Genomic DNA, 20,112 nt, shown 5'->3' with positions numbered 1-20,112 from the left:
ATGACAGCATAAGCTGGAAAAGAATCTTTTTCAAGTATTCTTCATCACTCATTAGGTTCCAAGATTGCATCTAAGGAAGAATTGAGAGAAGGCCTATAAACAGTGTATTTGATCTTCACAGTCAATTCCTCCAACACATCATATATCTCATCACCCTGAGGATGGTTTTCATCCCTAGACGCAAAACAGTTCAAAAAACCGTTAATATCAATCCAACTACATCCAGTCTCCTTAGTCCTTCCTCAAACCTTTTTGCCTCATTTGTTTCCTCACGTTATCAACATTTTCCCACTTGCTTTCCTCGGCATAAACATTTGAGAGCAAAACATGGTAGCCCGTTTTGCTATTTGCTGCCTCTAGTTCAAGCAATTTCCCAGCAACAATCTTTTCCCAATTCAAAATGTTTATGAATTCTGCACTCCCCAAGAAGTGAACTGATAGGAGCATATTCATGCGACTTAAATGGCTTGTTCTCGTGCATTTACGTTATGTTTCTCTAGTTATTTTAGTCCTTTATGCTTCTTTTGTGTGTTTTCAGGTTCTAAGGGCTTAGGGAGCAAGAAAGTGCATTTTGAGGCTATTTGGAGCATTTTTGGGCATGGATTGGATAGCTTAATCATGGAGCAAAGAGGATGGACGAAATTGAAGCCTTGTATGCTCTTTGGGACATAAAACAAAGGGCCTAGCCCAATCAAACAAATCCTTTGAGCCATGGAAAACCTCTAGCCCAATCAAACAATCCATCAAAGCCATGCAAAACCACCAACACATGCACCCATCACCAAACACTAGCCTTGTGCCATGCATCCCTTATGCCATTTTCAGATTTCCACCAACTAACCTAGTTGTCAATCACATGCATTCCCTTCACATTAACCCACATGCACCCTTTATTCTTCATCATTCCAGCCATGCACATTTAATCATTCAATTCCCAACTCAATGCCGTGCATTCACATGCAATTCCAGCATGCATTCACATGCATTTCCAACACCAAACACAACCATTGCCGTGCCTTCCACACCAATTCCAGCTTTTCTTCATCATTGCAGCCACTTTGCCCTTTTATTTCTGCATTAAACCTATTTCCTTTCCCTAAATTCCAGCCATCCTCCACACCTTTCCAACCTAGCTAACCCTACATGCATTATTCATTCACTCTTCATCATTGCATTCATCACCAAATAACATTCTCCATTGCCGTGAGTTCCCATTTCCTTTCCAGCTTTCCACCAACTTTCCTAGCTGTTTTTCCACCACATTCCAGCCACATGCATGCTTAAACAAACAGCCATATACCCCTCCATTCCTCCTATAAAAACCCTTGCATTCCCATTCAATATACATCTCATTTTCATACACAACACACCACAAACACATCCATTCTTCCTTGCCGTGAGCTCCCATTCCCTTATAATCCAAACACCACTCCTCATCCATTTCCATAATTCCCCAATCCATTCAACACACCAACAACATCCTTTAGACCTTATGCTACAACGAAGAGGAGGAGAAGAGTGCCTAAACGTTCATACAATTCAAGTTTGAGTTGTTGGAATGTTTAGGTGTTTCTTTTCCTCGATTACAATGTTTAATTTCAATTTGTTTTGTACCATGAGGAACTAAACCCCCCTTGGCTAGGGGGGTGATTCGAAACTATGTTTATACTTGCATTTTGAATTGATTAACTTTGGTTGGAATTTCATAAGTTGTGGATTCAATTTGTTTAACCATTTGATTGATAACTTATTTATGTATGTTTATTGAGAGTGCACGCTTAATTTTCATGCATGAATATGACGCTAGAATATAAGTGAGTTTCACCTAATCGTTATGAACTTATATTCACAAGTAGTGGAGGTTGCTTATAAACAATCGCGTTAAATGAATTCTTGGCACTAGTTTCATGCTTTTCATAGTAACGAAGGCCTCGTCAACACTTATAGTTTTCATAATGCTTAATGATCTTTGATTGTATCTTTATTGTGCTGTTCACGTAAAGGACTTTTGGAGAATGTGTGAATTGCGTTGCGCAAACCCATCCAATTCATTAACTTAAGGAGAACTTGACGGTTAATTTAAGCGGACCTAATTAACCCGGAGTGTTGAGTTTCATAATTTATCGAAAGACCAACTGAGAATCAATCTTGTATGCAAGTATAACATGTGTGGAGAAGAACCCCTTAGCTAGCCTTCATTCCATTCATTCTATCACAAATTCATATTTACATTCTGCTTAGTTTATTAACTTGTTTTGTTATTTCAATTTTCGTCAAATCAAAACTCTCCCCCCCCTTTACTTTCTTGTTCTTTAGTGCTTAGAATCTGTTTAGTTTATGTTTTAAAGTATTTTGAATCAAGCCATAATCTTAAATTCATCTAAAATTAGTTTTGAGTCTTTTGGTTTGTCAATGTTTTAAAGTTTAGTTTTGCATTCTTTGAGTCTAGTATAGTGTTTTATATTGTGTTTTTACGTTTTTGAGTCAGTTTCCAAGTGATTAACAATCCCTCCTAACATGTCTGCTATACAGCAATAGTGTGTCGTTAGTGGTTTAATACTGCATTCCCTTTTCATTGAATCATGTATCGAAAGACCTTCATCAATTTCCCAGCAACAATCTTTTCCCAATTCAAAATGTTTATGAATTCTGCACTCCCCAAGAAGTGAACCCCAAATTTCCATGACATCACCCTCTTCGCCCAACCCTCTGACAAACTCGGAAGCTTCAACCAACCTTCCAACCCTCCCTAACATGTCTGCTATACAGCAATAGTGTGCCGTTAGTGGTTTAATACTGCATTCCCTTTTCATTGAATCATGTATCGAAAGACCTTCATCAACCAAACCAACATAACTGCATGCAGACAAGACTGCAACAAAGGTTATGGCATCAGGTGCAATGCCGATTTCTGCATTGAGTGAAACAAAGAGAGAGCTCTCTCACCCATTCCATGTTGACCATAGCCCAGTATCATTGTGGTGTAAGTGACAGAGTTCTTCTCGTGGGATCTGGAGAATACATTTTCAGCATAAGTAACTGCACCACATTTGGAATACATGTCAATTTGAGCATATCCCACAGACGTTTTGGTCAAGGTAACAGCAGATAGAGAACCCATGGAGTTGTTTACCCATATCTATGTTTCCCACTGGATTACAAACTGGGAGAATTGATGCTAAGGTCACGGCATTTGGTATGAGGGTTTGCTCAAGCATATGCCTAAAGACAATGAAAGCTTTTTCAGTTGGCCCATTCTGTTTGTACCCAGCAATCATAGAATTCCAAGTAGCCAGATCTCTATCACAGCTTTAGTCTTTTTTTAAAACCCGTTTTGCGATCCTTACGGAACCAGATTTAGTATACATGTCGATGAGATAACTGTTCATCCCCTCAAATTATATGTCATGCCTAATAAGATGAGCATGGATCTGCTTTCCAATATCCGGATTCCGAAGATTTGATAAAGCTGAAAACATTGACAAAACTGATAGCACTCGACGTTATTCTCATTCCAATCATCATCCTAAATTGCTTTACAGCTTCTGCATATCTCTTCGTCTTAACATACCACGAAACCAGCGTATTCCACGCAATCACATTCCTCTTACGCATTGCATCAAACACCCTACGCACTAAATCATACTCGCAATAATCAAAGTCATTATAACAAGCAGAGTACATATTCAAAGCGAAGTGCACACAGTCCTACTGGGGTTGGGAAGGCACCGAAGAACATGGCAATGCATGGCTTTACCCATCTTAAAATTGCGGGTGTCGGCGCAAGCTATGAGGGTGGAAGAGTAAGTGTAAGGGTCGGCCTTGGTGCCGGGAAAGGAGGATTTCATCTGGGAGTAGAACAAGAGGGATTCATTGGGCATGTTGTTGCAGATGAATCCAATGATGATGGTGTTCCAAAGCATAGTGGAGGGGCGAGGCAAAGTGTCGAACAGTTGGCGGGCAAGGTGGAGTTGGCCTTCCTGGCAGAGTTTGCTGATACGGGAGCGGACGGTGGGGGTTTTGAACTTTGGGAGGTAGATGATTGGGGAGGAGAGGTGGTCTGGGGTGGTGGGTGTGGTGGTTTGAGAGGTGGGGGTGGGTGTGGAGAGAGGTAGAGGAAGAGCAGAGAAGGCTGTTTGTGCGCTTTAACTGAACGTTTAACTTTCATTTTCTAACCTTTTTCCCCTCTTAACCAAGAAAAAAAGTGTCTGACATGCACTATGATGTATCTAGTCATTGATATGAGACTAAAACCACTTAATAAATAAACACTAGCTTACTATGGTTATCCCTACGAGTGTATCATTTTTAGTCTGAAGAACTTGTTCGGTGTTTATGATTGGATTGGATAATTAGTTTTGGTGAATGTTGATTGAAAAAATGGATATCAACGTCTACCCTTGTCCAAGTTAGGTTTGGCTTCTCTTCTGCACTTGTTCACCTTAAAGATAGAAGATGAATTAGTCGTGAAAGAGCTTGTCCTCGCCAATCCCATAAAATGGTACAAATGGGATTGATAATCTAGCAAGACAAAACATGACAAACCAAGAAATTGAAATATAACATAAAGATTTTTATTGGTTTGTCTTAAGCCTATCCATTTCGGAGACGACAATGAAATTTCATTAATAAATAATAGGAAATCGCACGAATGTGTTTAAGGCTTTTGAGCTAAAATGGTCTTTGAGATTGGTATAACTCTTCATTTTGGTTCCTAAGATTTGAAATCGAAAGAAGTGGTCTTTGAGTTTGTTCACCATCAATCATTTTGTTCATTCCGTGAAAAATCTTTGTTAAATAAGGACCAAAATAACAAAAATACTCTCAATTTTTGTCAAATCATTTTGGCCTATTGTTTATTAAATTGAGGGTATTTTTGTCATTTTGGTTCTTATTAAAAAAGATTTTTCACAGAATAATCAAAATGATTGATTGTGGACAACCTCATGAACCGCTTTTATCGATTTCAAATCTCAGGGACCCAAGTGAGGAGTTATGCCAATCTTAAGAACAATTTTGGCTAAAATGCCTTTTTGTATTCATACAACTTTCATTAAGGATAACCGTGAAAAAAAAAAAAAATCTTAAGGGGCTTTTAGATCTAGGTCCAAAAACATAGATAGATTTTAGAAGTGAGTTCAGCTTTTAATTACATGTTTTTATTTCTTTTACTCATTTTATATTCTAAAAAAATATTAAAAATCAATTAAAATCTTCTAATATCATGCATTTTCCAACTCCAAAGAATCTAATTAATATCCTATAACAAAAAAACTAATATACTAACATAAATCTATATTGAAAACATTTTATCCTAACTCAAGTAACAAATATATGAATGTATATTATACCTATATAAGCGTGATATGAAATCTAACTGAAAGGTAGAAAAAACATAATATACCTATAAGTAAGACACAATAATTTATGACGGGTTGATTATGAAAAAGAATATGTCATATAGGTAGGTAAATATAATTAACCTGTGATATACGTTGATTATAAAAATTAAAAATAAAATCAATAAATGGGGTGTAAAGCAGGAGGAAGAACAAGACATTATAAAAAAAACATAAATAATCAAAGAGATAATTAGGAAGAAATTTAATTTTTATAATAAATCCAATCATTAAAGAGATAATTATTAATAATAAAATAATTATATTTAAAGAATTAGACTTATTTTAATAAACTGAACTATTTCTACTATTGGTTAAAAAAAAAAAAGAACTTATATCAGGTTTTCCTTTTCTTTTTTTTTTTTTTTTTTTTTTTTAACCATACATGTATTTAGTTATAACCTCTAGCTCCCATAGTTATACAATTATTTTACTCCAACATGATTATATAAAGGTTGTACCATATCACATTTACTTATCAAGTTTTGATAAGAGAGAAATGATTAATCACTTGCCTTGTCTCCATCACTATGTCCTGTAGTGCCTTCACAACCTTTTCTCTTACCATAGAACTCAATGCTAGAATCCATTGCCAAGCTCAAGGCATTAATTTATGTACACTGATTGGACTGAGGTACCGTTTAGTACGCAGACGGGACAGGACGGGACAAGACGGAACGGGACAGGACGGAACAAAGATTTCGTGTCATATTTGGTATGCGCAAGATGGAACGGGACTAAATAACTGACTTACCCTTTTTATTTGATTCTGTCTCTCCCGTCTCTCTACTTTCTCTTCTTCCATATGTTCCTTGTTCTTTGCATGCCCAGATTGCTCCTAGTAAACAAAAGGATTGATGTCAACAACATTGCAATAACAAATGCTTAACCCAAAATTTGATCAACCACTCTATTAACATAATCCATAAATTATTCAATTTGATCATAACTAATTGGCATCCTAGAAAACACACAAATCCAGCCTCCTTTCACAGAGAGGAAGAACGCAAAACACCCAACCCAGAACCCAATCAACTTCTGCAAACCCTCCAAAGTTATAAACCTTCGTAAGGAAAATCAAATCCAAAAAAAATCAAAAGGGTCCATGAATCCACCAAAATCAAAAGGGTTCAAACAAAATTGATAAGGAGTTTCAATTCACACACAAAGTTCCATACTTTTAGCAGTAGAATAAAAATGCAACATATTCCAATCACAAATTCAAGTGTTTTTGCATCATGGGTACCAATCGAAATGAAGATGAATGTCTCAAACCGATCGAAACCAAATTTTACAGTCGAAACCAGAAGCCGAAGTTGTGCGTTAATGGACTCCAACTTCCCCAGATTCCTGTTAGCCATTGCTCCCCACTGAGCCTCATTCTGCGGACAACTAACCCACCACAAAACAAAACACAAAATTCAGAACTTGACAAAATACAAAATAAAAACCCAAAAAAAAAAAGAATTTGAACAAATGAGACTGAAATCTCGGATTGGATCAAAACACAATGGCACAAAATTCTGATCAGAACCCAGAAAAATAGAGCTTATAAAATGGAGTAATCAACAGGCAAAAGCCACGATGCGGAGAAGAAAGCAGAGAAGGACGCACGACGCAACGAGAGGTTTGAGGGCTTTCAGGAGAGCGCCGCCGTGAGAGCATCTCATCAAACAACCTTCCATGGCAGTTCTAGAGACCATGGCATTAACCAGGGAGGAAGGAGGCGGCGGAAGGAAACTAAGATTGGGTTTGGATGGATTTGTTGGGATTGGGTTCGAAGAGAGGGAGGCTACGGGAGAGAGAAAGAGGGTAGAGAATGGAATTAACAAAAAAGAGGAAGGGTATTGTTGTTCAAAAAAATTATAATTTTGTTTTCCATGGGCTGGAACAAGCCGTTCCAGCGGAAGGTGGAACGAAGAAATGGCCAAAACCCGTTCCACGGGATAGCGCGTCCCAATCATTTTGGTGTGCCAAACGCGGGACGGAATGCCTCGTTCCACTGCGTTCTGTCCTGTTCCATGTATCAAACGGTACCTAAGTGATCAATGTCGACAAGGTGAAATGGAGCACATATATTTAGGGATGGTATTGGTACGATCACCGTACCAAAACCCATGTACCAATTACCATACAAAACTTTTGGTATGATAAAATCTATTATTATTACCGTGTCAAACTTTCGGTATACCGAATTTCGGTATGCTAAATAGTTCGGTTGACATGATATGGTAATGGTAATTACCAATTTGTTTTGGGTCTTTCTTTTGGGCCAAATTTTGATTTACTTTGCAACCAATTTAAGGCCCAAATGTGTTTTGGCCACTCCATTTGGGTTTCTAAAACTCTTTTATTTAATTATGAGAATTTTATAGAGATTCATTTAACAAGAAGTAAATAGATGGAAGAATTGTTGAAGAAGCCAATATCCCTAAAAAAAATAGTACAAAGATTCCTAAATTCCATCTCTACATTCTTTAAAATTATACAAAAATAAACTTGATAGACGAAGACAAGGAGAAAGACATCCCAATTTGATGAAGGAGAAGATGAGATGGACTCCGGAGAGAGAGAGAGAGAGAGAGAGAGAGAGAGAGAGATGAAGTCGGTGGCTAGATGAGTGAAACGATGAAGAGTCGCAGCGTAAGAAGGCTTAGGTTTTTATATTGAGAAAGTAGAGGTTAGAAGGTGAGATGATTGGATAAATGACTAGGAAAAATAATATAAAGTGCGTATATAATGATAATAATACATAATTATATATAAATGATATAATATTAATAGTAGTGGTACGGTACACATGCCGTACCATTACCAATGGTACAAATTTTTTGGCATAACTTTAGTATGGTACAGTTGGTAATTACCCAATACACATTGGCGGCAATAATTCGACTGTGAACAGCATATAACCCAAAACACATTGGGCGGCAGTAATAAGTGTGAAGGTCAAGGACCTTTGAAATTGAAAGTACTAATTATGCAACACCTATATTTTTTAGGTGAAACTATAGCGGTTAAATACCTTATATTATGTGTTCAATTCTACAATCGAATTGCCAATGGGACATTTTTATTTTTAAAGTACCATACATAACATTGTCGACATTTTGATAAGTATTCAAAGACAAGTGTTGCAGCGTAGATGAAATTCCTCTATACATATTAAACCAAACTTGAAAACTTTATTCATCTTTCCCCGTTGTACTACACCATACTAACAATGCCAAACTTGCTACAACGAAAGAAAAATATGAAAAATAATTACTGCAATCAGTCATAAAATGATCTTGAACTTTGTTGAATAAAAAGTTAAATTTGATCAACAAAACGACCCAACGAAGTGTAAGAGGAACCACCAAACTCCAAGGCTTTTTTACCTTTTTCACTCGTCTCCTTCACTCTCTTCCTTGTATCACTATCAAGTTCCATCACTTCCTTAATCCCTCTCTCTATTTCTTCTGCACTCACCACTACTTCACTCTCCGTCTTATAATCCATCTTAATCTCCACTGCCAATCCCAACTCCAACAGCTCAAATGCATTCCATTGTTGCTCTGCGTACATTGGCCACGTCGCAATCGGCACGCCGTGCCATATACTCTCCAGAGCGGAATTCCACCCGCAATGCGACACGAAACCTCCGACCGCCGGGTGAGATAATATCGCCACTTGCGGAGCCCATCCTAGGACCTTCCCGGTCGTGGCTGTCCGATCAAGGAACCCTTCGGGCAAGACTGCCTTGGGATCCGCATAGTCGCTTGGCAAGGTCAAGGTCCCCTTGGGCGGGGGCTGGCGTAGGGACCACAAGAACCGAAGCCCGCTGTGCTCCAGCGCGCGGGCTATCTCTTTCACTTGGGCCTCACAGAAGCTACCCATGCTCCCGAAGCACAGGAACAACACCGACAACGGGGGCTGATCGTCAAGCCAATCCAGGATATCAGACTTTTCTCTGGCCTTATCCGGAGCCACACGAGTATCATCACTCTTCAGATTCAACAGGGGCCCCACAGGGTACACCGGAGGGGTCTCACCGTCCGACAGGGAATGAATCGCATGGGCTTCCAGCTCCGAGAACGTGTTCACCAAAATACCCTTGGTTTCCCTAAACCTAGTTCCAAAGTCGAGGAAGATGGCGACTACTTCCTTGTCCGAAAGCTCACTAGGGAACAGTTTAGTGGGCACAGGGTTGACAAAACTCGGGATGACCAACTCAGTACTCGAGTTAATCAATTCATAGATATCCTTGTCGTGTTCGTTGCGAAGCGACGCGAGATGCAACCAGAGCCCTATCATGGCCGCGCTGGATGTGAAGAAGAGGAAAGAAGGAACTCCAAACTCGTTTGCCACGTCAATCATAGAGGTGCAGAACGTGTCAATGACGAACCCGGCAAGAACCCTAGGGTTTTTGAATTCGGACTGAGCTGCCTGATCAGTGAGTAGTTTCGTGACAGCTTCTTTGACGTGGATTTTGTGACTCTCAACGAATGAGTTGACGAAAGAGAGGAAGACGAGTGGTATGTCGACTAGGGTTTCGGGGAGGTTGATGAAGTTGATGCGGTGTGAGATTGAAGAGTCTGAATTGGTGAAGAGTTTGTCGAAGGGGAGCTTCATGATGAGGATTGTGATGAAGAGTTGATCATCCCGAGCGACGAGTTGCTTTGCGATCTCAACCGTTGATATGATGTGGCCAATGCCTGGGGCTGGGACGAACACTAGCTCTGCTGGCTTCTTCATTTCGATTTAGAGTGGAAGAAGTATTTTATTGAAATGCAAAGTTGAGCCGAAAATCATCCATATTTATTTACACCTACTAAAGTTCATCAGACGTTACTGTTCATTCAAAGTTCATCACTGTTTGCATTGCTACAGTAAAATGTCCGTTTTGTCCTTCGTGGCCTCGCGTCTATCCACCCGTTCTTCATTTGTCTGTTGTTGTTTTTTTCAACCCACGTCCATCATTTGGGAGACAGAAAATATAAAATAATAATTAAAAAACTGGTGGTAGGACAAATGTTTTTTTTAAATGGGAGTTATACCAGGCCATGGCACAGTAATCAATAAACAATTATAAAAATTGGATAAAGAAATTGGATGCATGGGTGCCAGCCTGCCCGTTGCTTTTCTTCTTTTGCACAGCCTTTCCACGCGTTTTCCACTGTCTTGCTGGATCGTGGATAGGTTCTCTTCAATTGCATCTCTCCAAATCTCTTTTAAGTTTCCAAAATCTCCCTCAGTTTCCATTTGCATTCCTTTCTTCAACCTTTGGTTTCCCATCTTCTCACTTGACCAAAAATGATGGATTATCTCCCATGGTCTACTTACCATGTTTGAATTATTTTGTTCATTCAATTTCAAGTGTGTTTCTTTTTTGTATGAGAATATCTCAGTAACTAATCATTTTTTCTCTCCTCTAAATGGTACAATAGTTCCATCCGATGATGGTTGCTATTTTTCAAAGGATGCTGTGGAATTTCAAGATTGAAAACCGCTTACTTTCAACTTTTTGAACAAATTACCTTTGTAAGGTATCAAAACAATAATTTTTCTACAGAAAATAAAATTCTTTTCTTTGTTATGATGATTTTGTTAGATCAGTCAATGTTACACCGATACTACCTCAAGTTTATACATTGCTAGAAAGTCAATTTGTAATCCTGGAATAACGCGCGGACATTACTATCTAGTTTCTTCTACAAAGGAATGCTTGCTCTTATTGACGGAGACAATTAAATGAAATTAACAAATTGAATGAAACAATAAAGAATTGCAAGTGAGGAACAAATTAAGCCTTCAAATACTTCCATCTGATCTCAAATAATTGGAGAGCCTCACATGATCCATGGGATCTCTCTTCTTTTTCTTGAAATGCTTTGAGGCAGCTTTAAGCACCTTATTCCACACCTGACCAACAACACAAACTTCATATGTTACAATTTACAACTACAATAACTAAGTTGCATTCCATTAAGTGGAATCGGTTGTATGAATCCTAGAACGTCAGTGTGCTTGACTTAAGAATTTAGAAATAAAAAAAAACAGAGAAACCAAAATTACAGAAGAAATTACAAAATCAACTGATTAAATTCTCAGTCTTTCCCCAAAATTTAACAGAAAGAGCTTGTAAAATGTGACCCATCTTTTAAAATTTCCCAGAATCCTACTCCCCCCCCCTCCCCCCCCCCCTCCCCCCCCCCTCCAAAAACAGAAAATCTCAGATTCTCAATAAAATATGAAAAACGAAAATCTAAGAACACAGATAAAAAAAGGCAGTACCTTTGATGCAATGGGGTTACAGTTAATCTTCACAGGAGTTGGAGAGAAATCAGAGGCCAAAACCATCTTGCTTTTCTTCCTCTTCATCACCTTGTTCTTCAGAGCACTCCGATTCAGATTGAAACAAGTTGCGGCTGTGGAGATCTTCTTCTTCTTAATGCCCGAACCGGCTCCGGTGTCAACGAGGCTGCTGTTCTGATTCTTCACCTCCAACCCCATCTCCAAATTGAGCTTTCTCGGTCTCCAGAAATCCAAATCCAAGTCCATATCCAAATCCATGGGAGCGTAAGCCCGGGGGACCAACGGGGACCATATGGAGCTCTGCGTGTAGTCGAAATCAAATGCCGAATTGTCCGGGAACTTGCAGAGGAGCTCTTTGGACATCACTGGCTGCAGATACTCCACCACTTTGCAAGTGCTGCTCAAAGCTAAAAAACTCTCTCTCTCTTCTTCTTCTTCTTGTTTGAGTGAAGTGAGAGAAAATGCTTCATCTTCTACTGCCATTGTTGTGGGGTAAAGCTAAGTTGGTGCTTTTTGGTCGCAAAAGATGAGAACTTTTGTGTTGGTGAAGTTTGGTTTTGGTGCTTGATCTGAGCAGATAGAAGGGGAAGAAGGAGAAGACAAGACAGGAAAGTTACCGTTACATTGACTATATTAAAAATGTCGAACGGCCAAAATACAATGTCGCGTCTGACCAATAAAATATCATTCTGGAATGTCGAATCTAGGCCAAACATCCGATATTGTATATTTAAGCCCAGTTTTTATTGGGTTTTCTTATATGAAAAACCCCAAACAATTTTTTTTTTTTGGATGTGCTATCTACACATGCCTTTTTACTTCTCACACACCTTTATTAATTTTTGTTCGTTGATCTTCTTCAATTCATTCAATCTAACGACCGGAAACTTAAAATGTGTGGGAGAAGTAAAAAAGGGATGTGATTTCCAAGATTACAAGTAAAAACGGCCAGAAACTTAAATTTTTTTCTAAGATTACAAGTATGAAGCTTCAAAATAAGGGATGTGATTTCTAAACTCAATTTTTTTTCCCTGACCCTTGAATTGAATAAATCAAAGGAAGATGTGTAGAAGGAGAAAATGAGGGTCAAAATTACTATTCCAAAATAAATTTATATAAAAAAGAGTGGTGTCTAGTCACTTGTGTCAACATATCAAGTGTCAAATATCAAAAAATGAATAGGCGAATGATTTTAACACTCCTCTTTTAACCTCTGCACTTCACATTAATTAAAAATAACTGTTATAATCACTACCGAAACAGATATAAATAAAAACCCAACACTTGAAAGGGGGATAATAAATTTTTTTGACTATTGTAAACAATTCGAACTGTAAAAAGCTAAGAAAAGTTTAACTTGGTTATTACATGATGAGTAGTACAACCACAAGAGTTAAACCTCAATGTGTTTTACCTTAATCTTTCTCCCTAAACATGTTCACACAAATGATATGTAGTAGTTTCTCCTCTGTTTTTTCCTAGGAAGCCTGCTTTGGGGACGTTTGGGTGCAAAAGATGATGCCTCCCTCAGAAGATAAGGAGGCATCCAACGGCCGATGACATTCACTACTAGGCTTTCAGCTACTTCCTTTGGAGGGATGTCAGGCCAAAACTCAACTCGCTGACGCTCCGTAGCAATCCTGGGTAGCAAGTTAGCAGCAAAATTGTCACCCATGGTGACCGAGCGGAATGTCACACTCCTCAACTTTTGCAAGTCATGAATGCAACGAAAAACAAGCCCCCTGGTCAAGGAGTCGGGTATGTTGGTCTCGCCTGTGATCATCTCAAACACAAATGGATGATTACCTTCTATCTGTAGGTAATCAATTCCTTCAGTTATCGCAAAGTCAACTGCCCGGGAGAAAGCAGTTAAATGCGCCACTACACCGTCGCTGACCTTGCCAGAAAGTCCAGCAATGGCAGCTTTGAACACAGCATTGTGATCTCTCACAAATTCACAATGCAAGCAAAAGAACCGGTCCCTGATTCTGGCTCATGGTGACCAGCGAAGCTGATCTTCCATGCATTATTGGGGGGTGGAGTCCATGAAATGTGCTGGGCAATCACTATCTGATTAGCAAATAGCATATCTAGGAGAGGGCTTGCAGCCATATTTGTTTTTTTACCGAATGAGGCTACAGCTTAGCAACTAACACACAATGGTTCCTAACTCGAACACAGAGACCCGAATTTATACCATGAGTTTACCTAATCTCCTCATCCAAAACAGGTTACATGCCATTTCAGGTTATATGTTATAAGAAAGGTAAAAATCATACTATGGAAAGGGGCCGTTGAGTACAGTCAATTGCTTTCCAAATGCGAGAAATCTACCAAGTCTAGATATGCTAGAGATGGCAAGAGTCCGTTGCCAACGGTGTCATAATTTTATAACATTTAGAGCGAAAAAATAATTGACATTCTGAATAATGAATATGACTAGATTTTCTTTTAAAACTTGAGAACAATTCAAAACTCACTTGTCGTAGATGGCAAGGGGATGTTGGCAACGCTCATATAACTTATTGTCCAAGTTTAGTGGCTGTGTTTAAATTTGAACTCTAAAACATAATTGAACAAACCAAGTAGGTAACTTCTTCCCAAATTGCCGTAAGGAGGAAGGGTTAGGTTACAAATAGCAAAATATTGTTGCCAAATGGTAACAGGACTGCCAAATTATAACAGGTTGACACCGAATGCTTAATTCAAAAGCTATCAACAAGAATAATTTCAAGAGCTACGGACTCACAGCCAACTAAGTGTGATTAGTAAAGGAAATAACTTCTTCTTTAGCAAATCAAGTTATGGGGGTTTATGTGGAACTTAATTTTATGTGTTCTTGATATTCATATGGCCTTCTAGTGTTCTTAGCTAGAACCGAAAGTCAGTACCTACTATGTGTCTGCAATGAAATATACGAGAGTAAGACATGCCAGAAAATAAGATGGGCATCTTGTCCTTGACGACAAGTGAAAATTGTATGCAGTTCTTTTGTTCCCAACTTCAGTATGGTGTGTGTTTGTGGCCTTTCAGCCTCCGTGCCTTCGTGGTTACATTGGCAAACAAAAACTCCTAGGTATCAGGTTCAATGATGAGCACGAACCAAGAGTTCGGCAGTTATGAAGTTTAACTAATATCTCTTCCAGCTGAGAATGCTTAGAGCAAGATTCATGTTTTTCAAGTTAAGGGTTCTTAAGGCGTTCCATGACGATGCAAAAGAAAAAAATGCTAAACAACTTGGGATAGTAAGAGATGAGCTAACCGAAACAAGATTAAAAGTTCGAAAACTACATATCGAAGGACCCATAACTTGCGGAGAAATGCAGGACCCAATACAGAGAGTGAGAGGGAATGAAGTGTGCGGCTCTTTTGAGTGAGAAACAAGCAAAATAAAGTTCAGAAAAATCTCCAATGTTCATATTTCTCCAATGCCAAGCAAGCATATATTCAAAGGAAGCTACAAAAAGTGAGAAAATTTACTTGTACACCTCTCCAAAAACTGACACACTCTTTAGTAATACAAACTAGTGAAGAGGAATCTCCTTTAATTAGTTTCACTTTATTTCCTGCCTATATGTATATATTCCAAGTGTGTACTTGGGAGATGATTAAATTAAGCAGAAATTTCAGTTCGGTTTTTTTGAGTGTTTTGGATTTCAAGATGTATCGCTTGAGATTGAGCATCATACCAATTTTCTACATCTCCATTACAATCACTACTTTCTCCATTCTATGTGGTAAGCAAGCCATTTTCTTTGTGTCCAGAATCATTAATGTCGCCCTACTTGTGAGCGGGAGAAACTTATATGCATCTGGAGTGTTACTATGGTAGTATTTCAAGACTATCACGCAAGTAATGTGTTTTAACTTCTCAAGTTGTACTGCGTGATTGACTTGGGATATTGCCATTGTGGCAATATGTCAATGTGATAGTATCCTAAGTCTATCATGCAAGCAATGTGTTTTAATTTCCACATTGCAGCATGTAATTGACTTGAAATGCTGTTAATGTGACGTGTTAATTGCATGCGTACTTTCCTTCCTACAAGTTAAGTAACTTGAACAACTTTTACAACTAATTCTGTGGTTTGTTTTAGTGCAGATGCAAGAAGTTTTGCGCAATTCTTTAAACCCCAAGACACAAAACTACACAAAAGCAAATCAATCCATGAATTAGAGAAGAACAAGCTGAAAGCAATAAATCACTTGGACTTACATTTTGCGTTGGCTTCCCCAAATATTGAATTCCAACCGTTCGATGCCATCTCTCCCTTCTCATCGCCACCGTTGGATTCACCAGCACCGGGACATCTCCCTCTTCCAGCTCCAAACTCCGTATCCCCACCAATTCCTCCAAACCCACCTCTTGCAAATCCTCCTCCATCTGGGCCCACTTCCTCACCCATCCCAAACCCACCACAAAATGGGCCTAGCCCACACCCACCAACCACAATCCCAACCCCACCCAAATCAGTCCTGAGCCCACCAGTCCTTCCGCCGCCAATAGCTTTCCCTCCACCGTCCGGACCACCATCCCCTCCGCAGAAAAAGCAACCGCAGTTTTCCGTGTGGTGCGTGGTGAAGCCGACAGTGCCGGACCCGATAATCCAAGAAGCCCTGGACTATGCGTGTGGGTCCGGGGCAGACTGCAAGTCAATCCGTCCTAATGGGTCCTGCTACCAGCCCAACACATTGTTGTCGCATGCTTCGTATGCCTTCAATAGTTACTGGCAGAACACGAAGATCGCTGGAGGCACTTGTGACTTTGGAGGGACTGCCATGCTTGTCACAGTTGATCCAAGTAAGTCCAAATTTTCCCCATATCAAGATATTATTTTGGCATATTGCATTTGATATTTTCGCAGAACTTTCCTTCAAGGACACGTTGTTTCATTCGAGGGAAAGTAGTTAGTTCTTTAAAATTTCGAACGCTATTTTACTTTAAACTAATCTAAATTGCAACAAAAAAATTAAATAAGTGTGCCTACCTAGTCCAAATTCTTTACTAAATCCAGTTTTCTTTGTTTTCAAAAAGTTAATACAAATCCGAATCCTTTTTGTTTTTTTGGGTTAAGAACCCTAATCGTTGTTAATGGCGGGTGACAGCATGAGAGTATCACTTGACAAAACAACTTTCGTTTACTTGATTATATTGTCCTTAACTGTAATGGTAATCAAATTATAGAACTTTGATGAAGATAATTATAGAACTTTCGTTTACTTGATTATATTGTCCTTGAGTGCAAATTTAGTTTGTAAACCTACAAGCAGATCTACATATTTTAGATTCCCAAGAAACATATAATAATTCAGTAAGCTGTAAGCTGTAAGCTCTTTCTTTACTCGATGACTGGAAAATTGGATGCAGAAAACGCATGCTACAGACGTCGATACAGGATGAGGAACCATGACAAAAACTATGTGTTTTTTTCCCTCTCTTTTTCCACAAACGATAAACTAAATGTTTGGTAGAACATTATCCTGTCTTGGTTAATATATTAGGATTTAAATAGTAACATCAAGAAACAAAGAGATAATATTGGATGAAAATCAACGTCTCTCTCTTCTGTAAGGGAGCAGGGTTGTTGGAAAAGGTAATCAAGGAAAAGCCATGCAGAACTTTGCATTTTGACTTGGACCCACAATCGATTTCAATTTGATTGAGTGTACCCCTAATGGGGAATGATTAGTTTTTCAAAGTTTCGCTAGCTAGCTAGCATCACCTGCACGTATATGGGTGACTGTGATGAATCGCAGTTTATTCTCATTAATAGTTAGGCAGTTGTGAAATTATTGATGAATCGAGATTTATGCTTCTCAATGGTTGAATGATTGTTAAATTATTAATGGATCGAGATTTACATTCATCAACACTTGACAGTCACACAACAAATGTTACTAGGAATTCTCCAAAAAAATATCTTACATCGTATTCATTGGTGTCATTGCTCATCATGTGCATCTTTTGACCTTTACAAAAGATCCTGTCTACATCTATGAAATATATGGTTCTAAAGTTTAACAAGTAGTTGCAAGTGGCATTTTACTACAGTGGAAGAAATGAGTGATGTCCTTGTATGACAGAGTGGGTTCAAACTCTGTGAGTGGTAAATTTAATTTCTAACTTAACGACAATATCGTTTAAGTCCAAAAAAAAAAAAAAAAAAAAAAAAAAGTTCAACAAGTAGTTAATTAATAATATTTATCTTTCTTACTTTAATTGTGGTGAGCAATATCTTTAGTATTACTTTATACGATCTTATAGGGTGACCCAGCACTAAATTTGCTTAATTTTATCTCTTTTGCTTCAAATTGGTGTTGCTTTGGATGAATGACAGAAGATGCTAACACATCCCTTGCATGATTGTCACATGGCAGGTTATGATGAATGCAATTTCTTCTTCAACGGATGATCTTGAAACATATAATAATTTAAATAAAGAGTCTAACCATCAATCACCACATCATGTAAGTTACAAAATGATAGTTTAAAATTTTGGTCTCTCTATCACCAAATTCTGTTAACTTAAAATTTTATTTATTTTTCAGAAGAGATATACACACTATGTGTACATCACATTTCATTTAGGAGGAGATCCATATTTGTGAGTGCAAATGGAACTTTGGCTGTAGAAGTAGTGGCACTTGAAAGTGAAGTTGTATTGATCTTCTTGTCTTCCAGTGTCCATTTTATGTACATGGAATATACCTGTCGGCTAGCTGTTGCATATTCCCTTTGAGATTTCAGATTGTCCAAAAACTGCATACACACATATTTCTTTGATTTAGCAGGATTAAAAAGAAGGGTGCTTTTATTTCACCAATAAGAAATAACTCATAATGAGGATGATCTCATATAACATTGTAGAGTATGTTTGATAATCATTCCTTTTTTAGTTTTATTCTATATGTTAAAGATAGAACATGAGAAAATGCGGGCATAGAAGAGTGGAGAAGTGATGTTGGGAGAGATGTAGAGAAGATGTGTAAAGAGAGGTGTACGAAACGAAATCTAAAATCTAAAATTTAAAATTATGTACTTTGAATTGTTTTCAGAATTGTTTTCACTTTCGAGATTTTGTTTTCATTCCTTCTTTGTTATGTGCCGTCACTCCCTTGACCTTTCTTCATCCCCAATCTCCTCAATATATTTTGCCCATATCTCAAACAAAATATGAAAACTAATAGTACATACCCCATGAAACTTGTTTCGTAACCAGCTAGCATTACTACTTTTTTTTCCTTTCAAGAGTCGAGAGAGAATATCTAGCTAGATCAATGTTTTTGTCGACAAAGATACCTTGCACCAAAAGTAGGCCAGCTGCTTTACCATTTTTAGACATCAAATGGCGTCTAGTGACCGAGAGGTTGGACTTTCACCATTAAACGCCAATACACAGACCTGTTTGCAACAGGAAGACGATGACAATATATGCAAGTGCTCATTATTTCCTCCGTATTTATATAAAGGTAATGCTATCCAGACATCTATTTTTACTTCTCACACACTATCTTAATTTTCGATTGTCGGAACAAATGAATTGATAAAGATCAAACGTCAAAATTGATAAGGGTGTATGGAAAGCAAAGCTAAATGCTAATAATAATATCCTTAATGTAAGTAATATCGTTGGTTAAAAAAAAAAACACTATCCTTAGTCAATTCTTTGGCGAACATGACTTTTCACATTACAAAATAATACAAACCCTAATGAGGTTGTTCGATGATCCTTTTGTGGCGGCAAGTGAAGCATTACTCTTGTCCTTAACTCGAAAAAATAAATTCAACCTATTATATATGTACATGATGGTTATATATATATACGCGCCATGCATGGACCAACGTCGTCTTACCCGAGCTTACACCACATGTAGCTAGGGTTAGCACCCATGTAAATTAAAAGAAAGAATAAATTACATTTTACTACTTCAATTTTATGTCGCATAACAAACTCATACATCATATTTTAAACATTGCAATGTCATACATTAAATTATGAATTCGTTGTCATATCAAACTTCCGTTAAAAAATCTGTTAAGTTAGCCGTTTATCCACACAACCACTCAACGGTTAACTTAACAGATTTTTTAGCAATGGTTCAACATTTAACGAATTCGTAAATTAATTGATGTAAACATTGGAATGATCAGAAGATGAAATATAAGTTTGTTATGTGACCCAAAGTGAGATGGTAAAATATAATTTACCCTAAAAAAAATTTCCTACATCCAAATTTCAAAAAACAGAATTTAATTTCAAAAATATATAGTAAGGTGTATGGCCGACACCCAAAATGCGAATGCGATTGCTTAGGATAGGAATGGCTAAACTTAAACTAAGAAAGAGGTAACAGTAGTTGACTAGTCCTATCCAAAGAAGGAAATGAACACCCCCATCCCCACCCCCCCCCCCCC

At 38.1% G+C, this 20,112-nt stretch overlaps 3 protein-coding genes and 1 pseudogene across 4 annotated transcripts; 1 reads left to right on the top strand and 3 right to left on the bottom strand.

Annotated features, from left to right (window-relative positions):
• Window positions 1-2,471: 2,471 nt before the first annotated feature.
• On the bottom strand, window positions 2,472-4,237 carry LOC137709110 (pentatricopeptide repeat-containing protein At3g22150, chloroplastic-like; annotated as a pseudogene).
• Window positions 4,238-8,480: 4,243 nt separating this feature from the next.
• LOC137708684 (UDP-glycosyltransferase 71A16-like) lies at window positions 8,481-10,145 on the bottom strand. The gene has a single exon (XM_068447808.1). The coding sequence runs from the start codon at window positions 10,134-10,136 to the stop codon at window positions 8,712-8,714; it is 1,425 nt and encodes a 474-aa protein (XP_068303909.1). The 5' UTR covers window positions 10,137-10,145; the 3' UTR covers window positions 8,481-8,711.
• A 931-nt stretch (window positions 10,146-11,076) lies between these two features.
• LOC137749305 (uncharacterized) lies at window positions 11,077-12,244 on the bottom strand. The gene is made up of 2 exons (XM_068489400.1): window positions 11,676-12,244; window positions 11,077-11,303 (listed from the first exon to the last, which is right to left on the bottom strand). The coding sequence occupies exons 1-2, from the start codon at window positions 12,177-12,179 to the stop codon at window positions 11,193-11,195; spliced, it is 615 nt and encodes a 204-aa protein (XP_068345501.1). The 5' UTR covers window positions 12,180-12,244; the 3' UTR covers window positions 11,077-11,192.
• Window positions 12,245-15,321: 3,077 nt separating this feature from the next.
• Window positions 15,322-18,628, top strand: LOC137707543 (uncharacterized). 2 transcript variants are annotated; one of them, XR_011064713.1, is made up of 4 exons: window positions 15,322-15,433; window positions 15,799-16,497; window positions 18,075-18,164; window positions 18,246-18,628. XR_011064713.1 is itself a non-coding variant. In XM_068446428.1 (3 exons), exons 1-3 carry the CDS (start codon window positions 15,358-15,360, stop codon window positions 18,107-18,109), a joined length of 810 nt encoding a protein of 269 aa, XP_068302529.1. In that variant the 5' UTR covers window positions 15,322-15,357; the 3' UTR covers window positions 18,110-18,628. The 2 variants fall into 2 exon arrangements, 1 of the variants encoding a protein (XP_068302529.1); XM_068446428.1 differs by having other exon boundaries at window positions 18,075-18,628.
• The last annotated feature ends 1,484 nt before the right edge of the window (window positions 18,629-20,112 follow it).

The sequence above is a fragment of the Pyrus communis genome, chromosome 11, assembly GCF_963583255.1.
Source record: "Pyrus communis chromosome 11, drPyrComm1.1, whole genome shotgun sequence".
NCBI classification, from domain to species: domain Eukaryota; kingdom Viridiplantae; phylum Streptophyta; class Magnoliopsida; order Rosales; family Rosaceae; genus Pyrus; species Pyrus communis.
The sequence above is the reverse complement of the archived record's forward strand: the minus strand, read 5'-3'. Positions and strand labels throughout refer to the sequence as shown.

Excerpts from the sequence above, each read along its gene's own strand:
- LOC137708684 (XM_068447808.1), bottom strand. The coding sequence starts at position 10,136 with ATGAAGAAGCCAGCAGAGCTAGTGTTCGTCCCAGCCCCAGGCATTGGC.
- LOC137749305 (XM_068489400.1), bottom strand. The coding sequence starts at position 12,179 with ATGGCAGTAGAAGATGAAGCATTTTCTCTCACTTCACTCAAACAAGAA. Across the intron at positions 11,304-11,675 it reads GTAACCCCATTGCATCAAAG|GTGTGGAATAAGGTGCTTAA; the intron begins GTACTGCCTTTT and ends GTTGTTGGTCAG.
- LOC137707543 (XM_068446428.1), top strand. The coding sequence starts at position 15,358 with ATGTATCGCTTGAGATTGAGCATCATACCAATTTTCTACATCTCCATT. Across the intron at positions 15,434-15,798 it reads TACTTTCTCCATTCTATGTG|ATGCAAGAAGTTTTGCGCAA; the intron begins GTAAGCAAGCCA and ends GTTTTAGTGCAG. Across the intron at positions 16,498-18,074 it reads GCTTGTCACAGTTGATCCAA|GTTATGATGAATGCAATTTC; the intron begins GTAAGTCCAAAT and ends GTCACATGGCAG.